At 42.9% G+C, this 18,539-nt stretch overlaps 1 protein-coding gene across 1 annotated transcript in view; it reads left to right on the forward strand.

Annotated features, from left to right (window-relative positions):
• The window catches only part of adcy8 (adenylate cyclase 8 (brain)), a gene marked incomplete at both ends in the record, with an annotated part of 122,278 nt that overhangs the window by 99,875 nt on the left and 3,864 nt on the right, over positions 1 to 18,539 (forward strand). Inside the window, 5 exons of the mRNA XM_083990706.1 lie at positions 1,631 to 1,720; positions 3,095 to 3,267; positions 5,000 to 5,078; positions 11,995 to 12,153; positions 16,492 to 16,638. Of these exons, the coding sequence (XP_083846832.1) occupies positions 1,631 to 1,720; positions 3,095 to 3,267; positions 5,000 to 5,078; positions 11,995 to 12,153; positions 16,492 to 16,638 (648 nt within the window). The remainder of the gene's footprint in view (positions 1 to 1,630; positions 1,721 to 3,094; positions 3,268 to 4,999; positions 5,079 to 11,994; positions 12,154 to 16,491; positions 16,639 to 18,539) is intronic.

Here is an 18,539-nt window from a genome sequence, read left to right on the forward strand (position 1 = left end):
ATCACTTACAGTGTTTGGACCGAAACACGGGTCTGTAGGTCACTCTGCTCTGCTCTGAGCCGAGGAGAAAACTTTCCTTGTATCCTACACGTTTTATCCAATAAGGAGAGAGAACGGCATGAAGGGCTGTGTGTGCAGCCAAGGGATGCGCCTGAATGTGGTGACGTTGGGACGAGGACCAATAGATCCATGATGAGGGCGGGGACTGCTAACTCTGCAGCTGACAAGACGTTATGGTGCGTTCAGGGCAACCCGTAATTCGTGTTTTTCCGACCTGTGAAGTCGTACCAGTTCGATCTGGTACGAGTTCACAGGTCGGAAGTTACGAGTGGCCGTTATAGTGACTTTCACAGGTAAAACAGGTCGGAAAAACACGAGTGGGTTGCCTGGAACGCTACAAAGTCGTAAGTTGTGACTTGAAGCTGTAATTTACGGTTTCAAAAGCCTGCCTGGAACGCAGCATTAGCCAAAACGACCGGATCACTCACTTCTGCTTTAAATAGTTGTATCTTCCGACAGCAATCATTTACATAGAGTGTTTGGTCTGAAACACGGGTCTGTCAGTCACTCTGCTCTGCTGTAAGGCGAGGAGAAAACTTTCCTTGTATCCTACAACCTTTATCCAATGAGGAGAGAGAACGGCATAAAGGGGCGGTCCTCTCTGTGTGTGCAGCCAAGGGATGCGTGTGAATGTGGTGACGTAGGGACGAGGGCGGGGACTGATAACTCCATCGGCTGACAGGAAGTTAGCCAAAACCACCGGATCGCTTACTTCTGCTTTAATTGAAAATTCTGATTATGAAGGTTAATAATTAAAAACCCCAAAGTGCAAAACATGTTGTATACATGTGTTATTTCATTAAGGATACAAGTCAATTATCTAAAGTTAGCAAAGATACATGTCAGCTAACAATGGCCAATGTATATCTGGTTTTGAATTAAATAGATCAATGGTAAATATAATATAATATGATGATATTAAGAATAGTTAAAATGATAAATACCTAAATGATAAATGAAACATTATTTGCATTGTACCTTTCATATAAGAAATAGGTTTGTAATGTAAAGACAAACAACATAGGCTACAATCAGCATAAAAAAATGTTTAAAATTAAAAAAAAAAAAAAAAGTGTCAATGTATTATTATATTATTAAGTGTCTTGTGCTGATATCAAATATGAACCAAAGCAAAAAAAATCAATGTTTTATTTACATTGAAGAAAGGAAGGAGTTCCACCGCACACAATGTGGTCATTTTGATACTGATTTATTATTGAAATTAAAAGTAAAGCAACGCGTCTCTCCCCTTTCTCAGTTTTATTTACATTGTTTACGTCTGTTGATTCTGTCACTAACCTTCATTAACTCCAGGAAGTAGATCCTAGATCCTAGACTCCGCCTCCTGAGCAGGATCAGCTGTTTGTTGATCTGAACCTCGACCCGTTTACTCACAGATCAGATGTTTGTTGACACGAGCATCTCGACAGATTAAAGTCTTGATGAAAAACTGTATGTGAAGGGGATTCTGGGTATTATTTATTTATCCTAATCCTTTCATCGGTTTAATTCTGTACAATAACAATAACCCCCCCCTCCCCCCTCCCCTGTTGGTCTCGTCTCCTCACAGCTGTGGTGCGACTTCGACAAGTCCAGCACCTTCAGGAACCAGACGTTCAACGAGTCGGCCTCCATCCCAGACATCTGCTTCTACCCAGAGGTACCTTCTAAATGAGGTGTCTGAATTTTGCAGTCTCTTCCATCTGTTGTGAGGTTTTTTTCCCCTTTTTTTTTCCACTTCTTTGACGGCGGCAGCGGCAGCGAGATGATAAATTAAACATCTCCGACATCTGCCGGCGCCCAGAGGGAGGTCTCGCCTCAGACAGCGGACAGACTGATGGAGCCGTCAGAACGTCACAGAGAAAATATCCGTTACGTTGTTTCTGCTGAACCGATGGAGCCGCCGACATTATCGCTGCATGTAAACATCACAGACCTGTTTCCTCGGGGTTAAAAGAGCCGCGTGTGCAGATCAGAGCAGCAGTGTTTATTTTTTTTATTTTTTTTACAGTAGTTAGCATCTCTTTTTTTTTTTTTTACTTCAATCTTTATTGAAATTCATCATCAATGACAATCATATAACATTTAATTGAACATGGGGTACATACATTCGATTCAATAAGAGGCAGCGGTGTTTACTACAGCTGTAAACCAGAGATGATGTTGTCATAGTGATGTCATCAGGTTTGATCCGTTTTTGGGTTAGAGACGTTTGAAGTTTGAACGGAGGGCTGAACCGAAGATGCTGTTGAGTTGCATTATGGGAAATGAAGTGTTTTCCGACCGCACTCTCATCAAGCTTCCATGTTTTCTTCTTCTCCGGTCTTTTATTTTGAAGGGTTGACCCATGAGAAAATCTAAAAACCATCTTCCTCTCTCAGCTTCTCTCTGGAGCTCGAGTAACAACAGGTTTGTGTCAGCCAATCAGAAGAGAGGAGGCTGTCTGAGCCTCTCTTCTGATTGGCTGACTGTTTTATGAGTGATCCAATAAAAACAGAGCAGATTTCAGAATAAAACACTCAGAGAAACCAAATCCTGCAAAAAATGTTGGATGGTGGGTCCAGGTGGTGAGGGGGCGGGGCTTTGTTGTGACATCACAAAGTGACAGGAAGTCCTGACGGCTGGTTTTAAGGCTCAGTTTCTGAATACAGGCTGTGTGCATTTCTCTGTGGACTGAGGCTTTGATACTTTCACAGTATTAATATAGAACCTAGAGCTGCTTTATAATCACACTACACATGGACATCTACCTTTATACTGTATGGAGCTTTAACACAAACATCTACCTTTATACTGTATGGAGCTTTAACACAAACATCTACCTTTATACTGTATGGAGCTTTAATACAAACATCTACCTTTATACTGTATGGAGCTTTAACACAAACATCTACCTTTATACTGTATGGAGCTTTAACACAAACATCTACCTTTATACTGTATGGAGCTTTAACACAAACATCTACCTTTATACTGTATGGAGCTTTAATACAAACACATATTTATACGTCTACCCTGTGTTTTCTTGCTGCAGTACTTTGTGTTCACCGGCGTCCTGGCCATGGTGACCTGTGCCGTGTTCCTGCGGCTGAACTCGGTGTTGAAGTTGGCCGTGCTGCTGGTGATGATCGCCATCTACTCGCTGCTGACCGAGGCCTTCTACACCTCGCTGTTCGTCCGCTACGACACCGTCCACCACAACACAGAGTGAGTGTTGAGCCATCGCACGAGTGAGGCGTTCAGGCTCCATATTTCCTCAGATTTATTTCATATAGGACGAATCGCCTTGTTGTTTACAACTACTTCCGGGTAGAAAACCAGCATTCGAACAATAGTGACGGACGAGAGTTTCGCTATATCTAATTTTTCATGTCACTATATCACCGTTTAGACTAATCTGATGTTTGTTGTGTCTATAAAACCAATGATTAGACAAACATTACTATTTATGTGTGCACATTTTTGTAATTAGTCATGGTTATCAGAGATTAGCCGGCTAACGGTTAGCTACCTGTTTAACTTTAATAAATCAGTGACTCAATAAACGGTCCATGAAAAAATATTTTCTCCAGCGGATATCTGAGTTACAACATGACTGAGCTAACTGGAGTAGTTTCATGTCGTGTCCCACAACGGGAGGGTTTTAACAGCTGACGTCCTGGTGTTAGCTTAGCTACCGCCGTTAGCTTAGCTACCGTTAGCTGTCCCTGTCAGCTGCAGCCACTGATGCTTTCTAGACACCGTGATTCCCCCAAACTGAATAAATACAACACATAGCAACACAAAACACACACACAGAAATAGTAATGTTTCTTCAATCATTTCAGATTTGTCTAAACGGTGATAGGGCGTGAAAAATATGATATATAGCTAAACTCTCGTTCGTTACTATTGATCTAATTCAAATTACGTGCTGGTTTTCTAGAAGTAGAATGTAAACAACAAGGCGATTCTATACTGTATAATATATATAATGATATGATATCAGTGCAGGCAAATCAGTGAGATGAACTCCTTAATGCCTGCAAAGTTGACATTAACCTATCAGGTGCATTAATGAGTCTTCACCTCTCTGTCTGCTCCTTCACTCCTTCCTCTTAAAAACACAATGACCGTCTCTGACCTTTTTTTCCGGACGTTAATGTTGCAAATGTGAGAAAACTCATCTCGGAGGCGTTGGCGGTCGTAGTACAGTGACCTTTGCATTGACAACGTACGACGAAACCCTGAGCGTCTGCCCATTATAGGAAGAAAAGAAGCAGTATAAAGCCTTCATTAGAGGTCTCCACTCTGTCTGAGCTCCGTAGGGAACATTTCTTTTAAAACCCTCTGATAAACGACTCTGATTCGTGCTTTCTTTGACTCTTAGTTCTGCACAATCACATTCACTGCAACGGTTTTGTCCGTTATTGGAGATTTTAGCTGCAAATTGTTCTGGTAAATTCAGTCAATCTAGTTTTCTGAACAGAAATTTCACTGTTTCCTCATCAGATCTCTATTATTTGCCTGTTTTCTGCTCTGTTCAATCGTATTTTCATGATATTGGAAAACAAATCACGCAAATGTGCAACACAAAGACTGTAGTGTATTCCTGGAGTGTTTTTGGAGCAACTCCAGCAGCCACAGCTCCTTTTTGTGTGTTTGCCCCATTTCCTTCTTCACTCTCCGTCTCCAGAGGGTTGTTTTTTTTTTGTTTTTTTTTTGTTACGAGCGTAGTGTATTATAAATATTACAGGAGGGACCTTGTTTTCAAAACTTCAAACATCAGACTCCTACTGAAAAACGTTGTTGCTTGAGGGGACATGAAAATTCAGAGCGGTCATCGTGTATTAGATCGTGTGTCTGTGTTTGTTTGACTCGGAGGAGAATTAAAAGCAGAGAAACACAGTTTGACTTGAGATCGTGATTGTGATGTTCTCGTCTTCTCTTCCTCCGACAGAAACTTCCTGGGAACTAAAGAGACGTCGTTGCTCCTGATGGCCATGTTCCTCCTCGCAGTGTTTTACCACGGCCAGCAGGTACGACCGCTTCTGTCCGGTTATTAACAAACTAAAGCTGTGGGTTGAAAACTTCTCCTTTGCATGGTTACAACAGAGGACCAGGATGCATTGGGCACTGAGCAACACCGCATCATCCCTGTTGCTATGCAACTGAGTGATTAGCGTTAGCAGCAAACCTGAAGTCAGAATAAGAGGAGAAGAGACAGACAGCTGCAGACTGATCAGACAAGGTGATGAGGAGTTGACACCGACCGTCCAACGTTTGTCTTCTTGTGTTGTCGTGGGCGACGTCATCATGAATAATTATAGCATCAACAAAAGTCATCACCTAAACTGAGACTCGTCTGCAGCGGCGTTCAGGCTTCAAAAACGTAAAAACAGTGAAGAAGCAGCAGTTGCAGTTCCTCTCCTCACCACTAGGGTGAGTCAGTCTCCATAGACTCCCATGCTAAAATGTCCTTTAAAGGGATAGTTCAACATGCAGTAGGTTCGTTACCTTTAATTGTCGGTGCAAGCTATTTTTAGAACGGCGGAGCAGAGCCGTGAGCTGCTCAGAGCTACGCTACGGAGGCTCATGGGATTTCTTGGTTTCCCTCATCAAACTCATCAAATACACAATCCAACAACTCCAAAACGCTCTGGTGGACAAGTTGCGACCTGCACATTCACCACGCTATGAGATAATAACCCTCCGCCGTTCTAAAAATAGCTTGCACCCACAAATACAGGTGGCAATGGGCCAATTTGCCAAAATGTTGAACCATCCCTTTAACTTTACAGCATTTTAATAACCATATTTAAAAAATATTTTGGAACTAATTTCCTCTTTTCAACCTTTAAAATGATGTATAATTGTGGGTGGGGCCTGTTTGAGTGACAGCTTTGGACTCCACACAGGCTCCTCCCCGTTGCACATTTTTTAAGACGTATACGTATAAGACTGTTTATTCATCCCTAGCATGGGAAATTTGGTTGTTACAGTGGCATTGTAGCATACAAGCTAGAAATATGCAAATATAAAATGTACGACGGAGTATTAGTACCACATTGACAAATAAAAAAATCACAAACTTGGAGAATAAAGTCGTAAATTTAAGACTTTATTCTCATGAATTTACAACTTTATTCTCGTAATGTTATGACTTTTTTCTCGTAGGAAATGTACGACTTATTCTCATAAATTTACGACTTTATTCTCGTAAATTTATGACTGTATTCTCGAAGTCTGTTTTTTTTTTTTCTCAATGTGGCCCTAATACTCCATCGTAAAAATGATACAGAACAAACATGTAAAAACAAAAGAGAGAGAGACAGACATCCTCTACAGTTATGTGCTTATATGCCGAATCATTTCAAGAGTATATAGAGTGATTTACAAAAATAGAGTAAAAATAAAAAGAATATTTACACATAGTGTTGATAGTATAAAAAAGTGATTAGCTGTGAATTAGGGGGTGGAGTCAGGCGCTGCCAAGATGGCGGCCGAGCAGCAGCTCACTCTGAGCTTCAGAAACCTGATTAAACTGATGAATCATGAGTCTGTTTCCCTCCGTTTCACTGGGACTGTTGTTGGTGAAACATGATCCTCTGTGGTTGAACTGATTAAGACGTTCAGACTGTGGGTCACAGATCAGTGGGTTTCTCTAGAGCTGGATGATCCTCAGACAGACCGACGTGTCTCCCTTCACACGTCTGATGCTAAGTGTCATCCTTTTTTTTCTTTTCTTTTATAAACACACACGGTCAGAGTCAGCAGCCCGGAGGAAGCTGGTATCACCGCATCGCTTTCATGCTTTTCTCTATGGCAACCTTTGATCGTGTCGTTCGGCGGCTCGGCAGACGGACGGAGATGGAGGAGAGAGAGAGAAAGGTTGTAATTGAGGGTCCTTTGTAGCCTCCATGAAAGTAGAAAAAAAAAAAAACCCAGCCGCATTTGAAGTCACCCAGTGGCATATTGATTTTCCCCGGGTCAATTCTGCCACTTGTTTGGAAAAGCAGAGACAATAGGCAGCTCGCAGCGTGAGGTGTGTAACAGTCGGCTGCATCGGGCCCAGAGAAAAGAGACAGCGCATATGAAAGAGGCCGTTTCCTCTTAACAGGGACGGCCGCCGCCGAGCCAAATGCAATCCGGCTTCCTCTTTAGTGCAGCGTTAATTGTGCGATGTGTCGGGGTTTAAACACAATGTGAGCTCTGTAATTGGCTCTGTCCTTTTTTTCTTCTTTTTTTGCTGCAGAATAACCTGAAATAAACTTTGGGTGAAATTGGCTCCGGGTGAGAAAAGTACTCTGGGCTCTGCCAGTGCTCAGACTCACAGCAGGTGTTTTATTCCAGCTCCAGAAACTTATGTGCAGCTTATTTACAGTGTTTACACAGAGGAAGTGTTGTTCCTCTTTGATTCTGCCTTTTTTATGGAGATGAATCTATATTTTTCAGGGTTTTTTATGTAGATTTTTTTACACTGTCACTGGAGTTACATTTATTTACAGTATTTTACTGTGTTTATGTTTATGTTTCCTCTACACAGCTTCTTAGTGTGGAATAAAGGACAGAGACATTTTCTTGAAAGAGCTGTTTGTAAAACTGATCGATGTGTTGCTGCCTCATTGCAGGCTGAACACGACAGTGACTCGGTATTGGAAAATGATGAGATGATGAGCCAAACCAAGCCAGAGCTCGTTAGCTCACTTCACTGGTGTTGTTTTCCAGCAAGGTACAGCGATGGACTCAATCAATCAATCAATCTATCTATCTATCAATCAATCAAAATTTAAGTAGTTCACAACATTTACGTAGTTAAAATAAAAGCTTAAAGATGAATAATCAAAGAACAACAGAAATAGAAACAATCATTACAAATATGTATAACTTGAAGAATCAGATTTCTTTTAAAAAGAGTCACAAAGCTTCTGAATAAATGAGTCTTGAGCTTGGATTTAAAAAGTGTTTGGTCATTAATGTAAGTCACGGAGCAAAGCCTCTGAAGTTTAGCAACAGCTGCAGTGAAAACACTGTTTACACCTGGACCTGTAGGGACTTGAAGAGAAGTCGGCCTGACAACCACAGAGCTCAGACAAATCAGGCCGGACAAGGTCACGCAACGGCTTTACAAACAAACATTAAGAGCTTAACATCCATAATGAAGCGAACTGGGAGTTGGCCAGAAGGCGAGCAGCATTTTGAACACGGTGGAGGCAGGAGAGGATGAGGACAAGGAGCTTTGGAACGCGTGACTCGACTCTTCAAGGTCGTTCCAGGTGAGGTGAAGCTGGAAAAGGCCAAAAGCCAATCAGCTGTTGAACGTTACCTCAGTTTTGAAATAAGAGTCTAGAGAAGAAAAAGAGTGAAGTGATGACGAACCTGCAACCTGACAAATCTGATAGGACTCTAAAGTCTTTAGTCCTGTTGAGAAGAAACATTGGAACTTCAGGATCAAACTTTGTTTCTTTACTCCCTCCAGCTCAGGAAATCCTGTTGTTTGACTTCTACACATTTCCAACCTCTTATCTTCTTGTAAAGCTAGCATGATACCTAGCTAGCCCCGGCCCATTTTCCGATACCGAGTCACTGTAGTGTCCTGAAGGACGTATCACAACGTTGGCGACAGCTCTTGGTACAACTGGTGAGCATAAAGAAACAAAAGAAAGGCCAGCAGCACTCGTGTCCTTTCTTTTGTTTCTTTAAGTTTATCTTCTGGCCGTGCACCTCTTCAGTTAGTTCCTGAGAGTTTTTTTGGAGAGTGTGTGTTTTTCTTTGTTTTCTACTACAACTGGTGAGCAAACAGCTACTTTAGCTACATTAGATAGGTAGCAGTTCTAGAAACACCTCTTGGGGTTTGCTTAGACACATCATGAGTGATGTATTCTAGGGTCATCGGGTGTTTCGGGTCTTGCAACATCCTACACGCTCACCCAGGTGTCCCAGTCATGGTGGATCTGGCTTGTGTCTACGTGGTTTTGGTTGACTACGGATCTCCCCGTTTGATCCACAGCCATCTTGATGCCTTTTTCTGCAGCATCTGTGATGTTCTTGATGGCTCTCCTTGCATTCAGTCCCTTCACTCCCAACATCTTGAGTTCCCCAGTAAAGGACTGAACAACTGTCCGAAACCTCTTCACCCAACCTCAATCGGGCTGCATCGGGTCAGCCACCCGCTGCTTCGGCACTCATCTGCCATCTCCTCATTCTTTCAAAAGGACCACTTGTCTTGTCACCCTGAAGAAGGCTTCTGCCGAAACGCGTGGGCTGTTATTTGATATAGCCATTGTAAAATAAAGGCTTTTTATTATTGAAGAAGAGTGCCTTGGATCTTCCTTTTTTGACCAATGTTCCCACCAAACCTTCGTCACATGTTTTGAACCTTCTGAGCACTCTGGCTTTTTTTTCTTTGACCACTTGTCTTGTTGTTTCTGACACCAGTGCCACATCTGGCCTGAGTGTGGTTGCTGCAACGTTCTCTGGGAATTTGAGCTGTCTCCATAGGTCGTCCTTCAGCTGCCAGTCCCGAGCAATACTAGCTGTACAACAGGAACAATTAATGAAATAATCTCTCAGGAGAGAATTCGGAGAAACCAAAGTCAGCTCTTCCGTGTCGTCTACGTTGGCCGTTTTGAGCAGAGATCCGACAGGAAGACGTGAGATGAAGGAAACGCGTCATTGAACTAAACGCCGGGATAATCTCTGCGCTCTGATGACGATCGGCCTTTTCAGTCCTTTTTTGCGGCGGAGAACGCATTGCAGCGCCGTCGTTCCGTTGTTGAGCGAACACCACATCAGTTGGAGCTTCTTTCGGAGACGTTCAAGTGATGTTTTTGTTGTGTTGCCGTGCAGAGGAGCTCATTAGAGCGGGAAGATGGAGGAGAGTCGCGCTGCTTTATTCTCCCTCACTGCCTCTTTCATTATGAGAATCTCACTCTCATTCGGCGCTTGTTAAATCTGAGTGTTTTGTATGATGCCTCCACAATGAGTTACGTATGATGTATGCACAATAACACACATTTCCCACCGACATTATGCCAAAGCTTCAGGCGTCGCGCGTCGCTCATTGTGCGAGCAGATGACGGATGATTACGGGACGATTGTGTGTCCTCCTGCATTTAACTCTGAACGTGACAGATTAATGTGTTGAATCAAGCAGGTTTTGTGTGTGTGTGTTCCCTGCTGATGGTTTGCGTCTCCAGAAGCTGCAGATGAAGCTAAAACAGATGTTGTTTTTTACGTAATAAACTAATGGAGGGCGGAGGAGGCCAGAAGCTGAGGTTGTTGTTCTTCTTCTTCACCAGCGCTGCTTCCTGTCAGAGCAGCAATTACATTACACACACAGCCAGCGTTTCATTTCATTACACGGGAGCTGTGGACAAGGCTCTTACTCTGAAAGGATTAGAGTTTCTTCTGATTAGAGTGGACACGTTTGAAGAGCGGTAGGTTCATCACGGTGCCGGTCCCTAGAAGAAATTCTCTTTGTTTCATTTCGTTTGATCTGCAGAAACCCAGAGGTTCCTTTAGTTTTAGTTTTAGTTTGAAATATCAGAGTCATGTCATTTCCCAGGCTCCCTCAAATGCATCCTTTTTTCATCCTTGGGTAATGAACTAAAGTTTCCACTTCTAAATGTATCCCAGGATTCATTGCGATAGGCAAAGTTAAAACAGCGACCGAGAGTCTGATGATTGCACTGTTTTATCTGAGTAACTCGGTTTCAGCTCAGCTCATGTTCAACCTTTGATTCACATAGATAATGATACAAAACTGATCTGAAACACTCTGTAAAGATCAAACTTTTAGTGTTAGTCTGATTAAAGGGATAGTTCAACATTTTTGGCAAATTGGCCCATTGCCATAATCCCTATAGTCATAGCAGTAGGTTCGATTTGATTTTATTGGTCCCAATGGGGAGATTCATCTTCACTGACTGTACGTTACAATGAAGGACAACATTGTACGTCACAGGACAGACAACAACAGTAATTATATGCACAGCAACAGTAATATGCATGAATTTCCCTCTAAAACAACTCTGTCTGGTAACGTTGTGTTATTATCTCATAGCGTGGTGAATGTGCAGGTCACAACTTGTCCACCAGAGCGTTGTGGAGTTGTTGGATTGTGTATTTGATGAGTTTGATGAGGGAAACCAAGAAATCCCATGAGCCTCCATAGCGTAGCTCTGAGCAGCTCACGGCTCTGCTCCGCCGTTCTAAAAATAGCTTGCACCGACAATTAAAGGTAACAAACCTACTACTATGACTATAGGGATTATGGCAATGGGCCAATTTGCCAAAATGTTGCACTATCCCTTTAAAACAAAACCATATGAAAGGGCTTTTATTTTGAAATTGAGGGAAAAGCAGACGTTCTTTGTCGGAGCGGGCGCCGTCTCATTGTCCCGCAGGCTGCAGCACGTTCATAATTGTATAAAACAGAGAATGAGATTGTAGTTTTATGACTCAGTCGTGTGATTAAAGGACTAATTGATCCCACAATTAATCACCAAACTGCTTCCACCGATCGACAGAGACAGAGAGAGAGAGAGAGAGAGAGAGGGAGAGAGGAGTGCGTCCTGCCCTCGACTTTCATCAACAGCACAAACCGAACGCTGCTGACTTGTGTTGGGCTCTAATGTATTCAAATGACTTTGTGGTAATTGTGCATCAAGAAAAGCAATTTGTGTTGCCTATTAAAGTCCTTTCTGCTGCACTTCAGATTGATCGCTCTCTCTCCTCTCTCATAATTGATCCGACCTTCTTTTTTTTTTTTTTCTTCTTTTTAATTTAGCCTTTCATTCCTGAACGGCGGCGGCGGCGGCGCTGCCTCTCCATCATTTCAAACATGTAAACAACAGAGTTTAAATAAATGCTCTGAGAGGTGATGTGAACATGTGTGTGTCTGTGTGTGTGTGTGTGTGTGTGTGTGTGTGTGTGTGTGTGTGTGTTCCTCAGCTGGAGTACACGGCCCGGCTGGACTTCCTGTGGCGCGTCCAGGCCAAAGAGGAGATCAACGAGATGAAGGAGCTGCGGGAACACAACGAGAACATGCTGAGGAACATCCTGCCCAGCCACGTGGCCCGACACTTCCTGGAGAAGGACCGCGACAACGAGGTCAGTGCTCGCCGTGTTGTTGCCTCGCCTCCCTTCACACACTGACAGACCATGTTTGGCTTCTCCTGCTTTTGGAGCTACTGAAGCTTTTATTGTTTAAACCGTTTCTATGGTAACTTATCATCCAGTTGTTCAGGAGGTTTTTTTTTTTTTTACTTGCAGCTGATTGTAGTGTTGTGTTGTTGTACTCAGACCGGTCTTAAGTCCACATCTTCAAGGTCTTGGTCTCAGTTGAGCTTTGTTTTTTTTTAATAACCACAAATGTCTCTCTGTGACTCTCTCACTTTGGTTTATGTCAGTGCTTCTCAAAGTGAGGTCCGGGGACCCCCAGGGGTCCTTGAGAGGGTACAACGGGGTTCCTGACTTTCTCTCAAAAATGTACCACATTTTTCCCCCCAAACATTTCTTGAAATTTTTTCAAAGATTTACGCCACTGGCAGTAATTTGAACGGACATTGACTTTAAAAAAGTAACGTTATTCAGTCTCAGGACAAATGACCACCACCTCACCAGCTTCCGTGCTGTTCTCCCTTGTTTACTTGGCTGTTTCCTGTCACACTGGCGTCGTCGTCAACATGGTGACAGCTCTAGGCGAGCAGCGGTGGGTTTGGACGGCCACGCAGCTCGCCAGCTGGAGATCAGACGTTGAGTTTTCTGGCCAGTGGGAAAGGAGCCCGATTGTAAGCAGGTTGACCCGCTAATTTTTAGTGGGAAAGTGGTGAGAGACGGAGCTAAACCAGCGAGGACTTCACAGGACGTCGATGCAAAGACGACAAACCTATTTAAAACTGGATAAAAGTCAATTTGAGCCATGAAACCAACAGATTTTTCAGGTTTTCAGTGATGAGGTGAGAACACACGTGTAAAAGCCGTCGCCGCTGCAGCTTTGACTCCAGAAAGAAAAGACTGAACAGCTGGAGAGAGCCAGACAGAGAGCTGTCGGGGCGGTTCATCCAGCTGGAAACCTTTGTGCAGCTTTCTGTGTTTTTTTTTTTGACTGCGTGCATTTGATTTGACTTTAATAACACGTTGTCAGTCGGCGGTGGCGGCGAACGCATTGATTTGTCTCCCGGTCGCTGCAGCGGTGACTCAGCTGCCTCCAAATCTTGCAAACTTTTGCAGAGTTTCCTCTTTTTTTTTGTTCACCTTATCTCTTCTGCCCTTTTTTTCCCCTTTGTGCTCCTAATTTCCAGTGAATAGAGAAACACACACATCCACTGTGAGCGCTGCTGTCCTCAGAGCTTCTACGTGTTAGTTTGCATTAACACAGCGTGACGATGGAAGAAAAAAAAAGAGATTTATTAGATTAATTAGTGTGAAAACTTCCTAATCAAAGGCTGCGCTGTAACGAGCCGCCAGCAATTAAGGCAGAAAATGAGACGATAAATGAGATTTAAATATCCATCAACAGGAAAACACAACAAGTCACAAGGTTGAATGTTAGTGTTTTGTTTTTTTATATAATTTAACGCAGGACAAACAAGTTTCCCTTTGTTTATCCTGTGTCTGTTCTGCTGGTCGTCTGACAGTTATCAAATCGCCATATTGTCCTCGTCCGCCCGGCCGGCTCCTTCATTATCGACTCCCTCGATCTTCCGTTGCCTCGCGAACAAAAGGCGAGCAGGCCGATGAATTATGAATGTCAGGAGAGGAGAGCTGATATCATTCTGCTCCCATGCTTGTTCCCTAATTAAAAAGGACATGATTAAAAATGCATCCATTAGGATAGGTTGGGTCCTAATCACTTGTTACATTATTAATCAGGCTGTTTATTGTTCCGTGATTTAGACACTGGAGCACTGGGTTATTAATAGGCGGCTGCACCCCTGAAGAGGTGTTGACGATCTTTGGAATTAATCAGGTGACACAGCTGAGTGTCGTCTGTGTCAACATCCTCGTCTTAAAGGTTTTTACAGCCCGAGCTCCCGGTGTCAGAGTTTCACATTCACATCAGTGAGATGAAGTTTAAACTTTACTTTCTGTCACTTACAGGTGTTAAAGATGTAGAATTACAGAGTTTAGAGATTCATCCATTTTTATTCTGATCCTGAGCATCAGTAGGATCACATCTATTAAAGCTCCTTCAAAATAAAGGTAGATGTTTGTGTTAAAGCTCCTTCAAAATAAAGGTAGATGTTTGTGTTAAAGCCCCTTCAAAATAAAGGTAGATGTTTGTATTAAAGCTCCTTCAAAATAAAGGTAGATGTTTGTGTTAAAGCTCCATACAGTATAAAGGTAGATGTTTGTATTAAAGCTCCATACAGTATAAAGGTAGATGTTTGTGTTAAAGCTCCATACAGTATAAAGGTAGATGTCCATGTGTAGTGTGATTATAAAGCAGCTCTAGGTTCTATATTAATACTGTGAAAGTATCAAAGCCTCAGTCCACAGAGAAATGCACACAGCCTGTATTCAGAAACTGAGCCTTAAAACCAGCCGTCAGGACTTCCTGTCACTTTGTGATGTCACAACTAAGCCCCGCCCCCTCACCACCACCTGGACCCACCATCCAACAACAAGTTTGCAGGATTTTGGTTTCTCTGAGCGTTTTATTCTGAAATCTGCTCTGTTTTTATATTGCATCACTCAGAAAACAGACGATAAATTTGTCAAACCTCGTAGAAGTAAACATTTTAAAAATGAAAGAAAGAAAGAAGGAAACGCCAACATGAACATTTTTCTGTTCAGCCCAGAGAACCAGATTCACATTTTACAATCAGATCACAAGGATATTGATCGAGCTGAGGATGTCTTGCCTTCACTGTCTCCAGATCTCAACATTTAGAGACTCAGAGACTTTTATGATCAGAAACAGTGAGGCTGCTCCTTTAACTCCTGTCTGCACCAACACTGTCACGGCCTGTAGAAGAGACTTCACCTGCAGGATGAAACACCTCAGAGCTCTGACTGCCGCGATCATGTGATCATGTGATGACGAGCCGAGAAGAACCAGAGAAATTAAATTAGTTTGACTTTGACCAACTTTTCACTTTGAAGCTTTGACATTTGACTGAGCTCATTAAGAGAGTGAATAATGTCAGCGAGGATGTCACAATGAAGTCAGAGGTTGTTTTTTTCCATAAGTGTGTAATTAGAGAGAGAGGGAGAGGGAGGGGGGGCTGACGTCTCCTGAATAATCAAGTGGAGATGTTGAACTCTGACTGGACATTATGTTTACCAGCATATTATTGAAATATCCCCATAACAACATGATTAAATGCAGCATGTGGCTTTAGTATGTGGGCACATGCTGTTTGATGTCAGTGTGGCTGTGTGTGTGTGTGTGTGTCCACATTGCCCCCCAGTGGAGGACACGCTGTAGTGCAGCTGTCAACAATCAGCACCAAACACATGTACTGCTTCATTTATCATTAAGCCTTCAACACAGAGATCAAGTCTGATAGCACAGGCAAAATAGCGTTTTCCGACAGACTAATTATAATAGAATATTTTTCACCATACATCATTTCTATGAGGTGTCCAGAACAACATACTAAAAGTCCTAAGAAATCCTAGTTGGGGAAATATGTTTAATTCTCATCAATCCAAGATTGATTTACTCTATATAAAGTCTATGGTGCCAATAAGGCCAGAAAACAATACACCCCAATGGGGCGATTTTTTTCCTTTACTGCTATCACAATGAAACTTTACACAATGAAAGTAGACATGAAATGTAACATTTTTTGTATTACAAGTTTCTTTGAAAATGAATTTGAATATGCAAATTAGCCATACACTAATGGAATATGCCCAAAAAACACCCGAATAGGCTTATTTTTTTCCTTTATCCCTTTATACTGTATGGAGCTTTAACACAAACATCTACCTTTATTTTGAAGAAGCTTTAACACAAACATTTACCTTTATTTTGAAGGAGCTTTAACACAAACATTTACCTTTATTTTGAAGAAGCTTTAACACAAACATCTACCTTTATACTGTATGGAGCTTTAACACAAACATCTACCTTTATACTGTATGGAGCTTTAACACAAACATCTACCTTTATACTGTATGGAGCTTTAACACAAACATTTACCTTTATTTTGAAGGAGCTTTAATACAAACATCTACCTTTATACTGTATGGAGCTTTAATACAAACATCTACCTTTATACTGTATGGAGCTTTAATACAAACATCTACCTTTATACTGTATGGAGCTTTAATCAGATGAGTTCTTACTGAACCACAGTTTTCACCAAAGAACTTAACGTCCTTATCTTGAGACAACTTGTGTAGGAATGAGATCAAAGAGACGGTTAGAGTTATTTTTCATGTTAATTGAGTGAAAACATGAACAATAAGCTGTTGCTGTGATCTGCGTCCCTACAGGAGCTGTACTCTCAGTCCTACGACGCCGTGGGCGTGATGTTCGCCTCCATCCCGGGCTTCGCCGACTTCTACTCCCAGACGGAGATGAACAACCAGGGAGTCGAGTGCCTGAGGCTCCTCAACGAAATCATCGCCGACTTTGACGAGGTGAGACCGAGCGGACTTTGAAGTCCACCCACTTCTACTTCAGCCCGACTTTTAAACATGGCAGGCGACGTCAACAGCCTCAACAGTGTTTTTCTGATGAAAAGATCCACCTCATCCCCCAGAACACTTCAGAGCAGATTAATGGGAAGAGCTGGCGTCTGCAGCTCGTCACATCGTGTTTGTGTCAGGCGGAGAGAGAACCACCACGGGGAATATCACAGGCAATATCACAGGCACCGAGTATAGCAGCCGACCCAGATGAATCCAGACCTGAGTTTGCTCCCAGTATTGATTTCCCTCTCGACCAACGGCAGCGGTTTGAAGCTGCGCCTCCTCTGTTCAAATGTCTCTCTGATTTTTCTAATGACGGAGAAGAAGCTCGGAGCAAAAGTCAGACAGAGAATCCTCACCGCTGAGACACCAGCTATTACCGCCGTGCTGCGTTCAGGGGCCGTCCACTTTTCTGAAACGGTTCAGAATCGTAAAACAGTGAAAGGAAGTGTCGTCTCTCCCTTTCACTTTGAAAGCCACATCACTGTCTTCACACTTTGTGTATTAAACACGCATTGGCCACAAACTAACAAAAGTGCTGCAAACTACAGCACAATGTAGGTAAATGTTTACTCCTCATCCAACCTGTGGCCCTGTTGCATGCTGGGACAAACTTGTTATTCAACAGCTTTAACTTCAGAAGTCTGAATCTGGCATCAAACAATAAGTCAGAGCCTGGAAACACTTTGTGCTGTATGACAAAGCTTTTTTTGGTATTACACATTGTGGACACAGGGTGGGAGGAAAAAAACTGTCTAAATCCTAAATCCAGATGAGACTCGTCTGGTTAACTTAAAGGGATAGTTCAACATTTTGTCAAATTGGCCCATTGCCATAATCCCTATAGTCATAGCAGTAGGTTCGTTACCTTTAATTGTCGGTGCAAGCTATTTTTAGAACAGCGGAGCAGAGCCGCGAGCTGCTCAGAGCTACGCTACGGAGGCTCATGGGATTTCTTGGTTCTTGGAGTTCAGAAACACAGAGTGAGCAAACCTGTGAGATCTCAGAGTCCTTGTGGTTCCAGATCGAAGTCTCTGGAACAGACAGACGGACGTCGGCTGAGCTCAGTCACTCACTCATTCACCTCCCGACAGCAGCACAGGGATCATGGTGTCGGCAGCAGCAGACTCATCAGGAGACAATTAACAGAGCAGTTAATTACACATCAACACCAGGAGCTCTGCTCTGAAAGGTCTCAGAACGGAGACAGAGGACGTGTCGGACGACGAGCTGCTTCTTATTGTTTCAGTCGCGTCTCTTTTGACTTGATGCAGATTCAGCAGACAACTTGTTTTACAGCATCATCATCATGTTGTGTTGATGTTGCACCGGTGGTCAGAGACAGAGAGTGAAAGGAGGGAGAACGATAAGTGGCACTCAGGCTTCTCAGGTTAAAGCAGAAGTAAGAGATATTTTTGTGTTAATATAAGTCTTAAATAGTTATATCTTCCGACAGCAATCACTTATATAGAGTGTTTGGTCTGAAACACGGGTCTGTCAGTCTCTCTGCTCTGCTCTGAGCTGAGGAGAAAACTTTTCTCGTATCCTACAAGTTTTATCCAATGAGGAGAGAGAACGGCATGAAGGGCTGTGTGTGCAGCCAAGGGCCTGAATGTGGTGACGTAGGGACGAGGACCAATAGATCCATGACGAGGGCGGGGGCTGCTAACTCCATCGGCTGACAAGACGTTATGGTGCGTTCAAGGCAACCCGTAACTCGTGTTTTTCCGACCGTGAAGTGGTACCAGTTCGATCTGGTACAAGTTCACGGGTCGGAAGTTACGAGTGGCCGTTATAGTGACTTTCACAGGTAAAACAGGTCGGAAAAACACGAGTGGGTTGCCTGGAAC

Source organism: Trachurus trachurus (genome assembly GCF_905171665.1).
Source record: "Trachurus trachurus genome assembly, chromosome: 17".
NCBI classification, from domain to species: domain Eukaryota; kingdom Metazoa; phylum Chordata; class Actinopteri; order Carangiformes; family Carangidae; genus Trachurus; species Trachurus trachurus.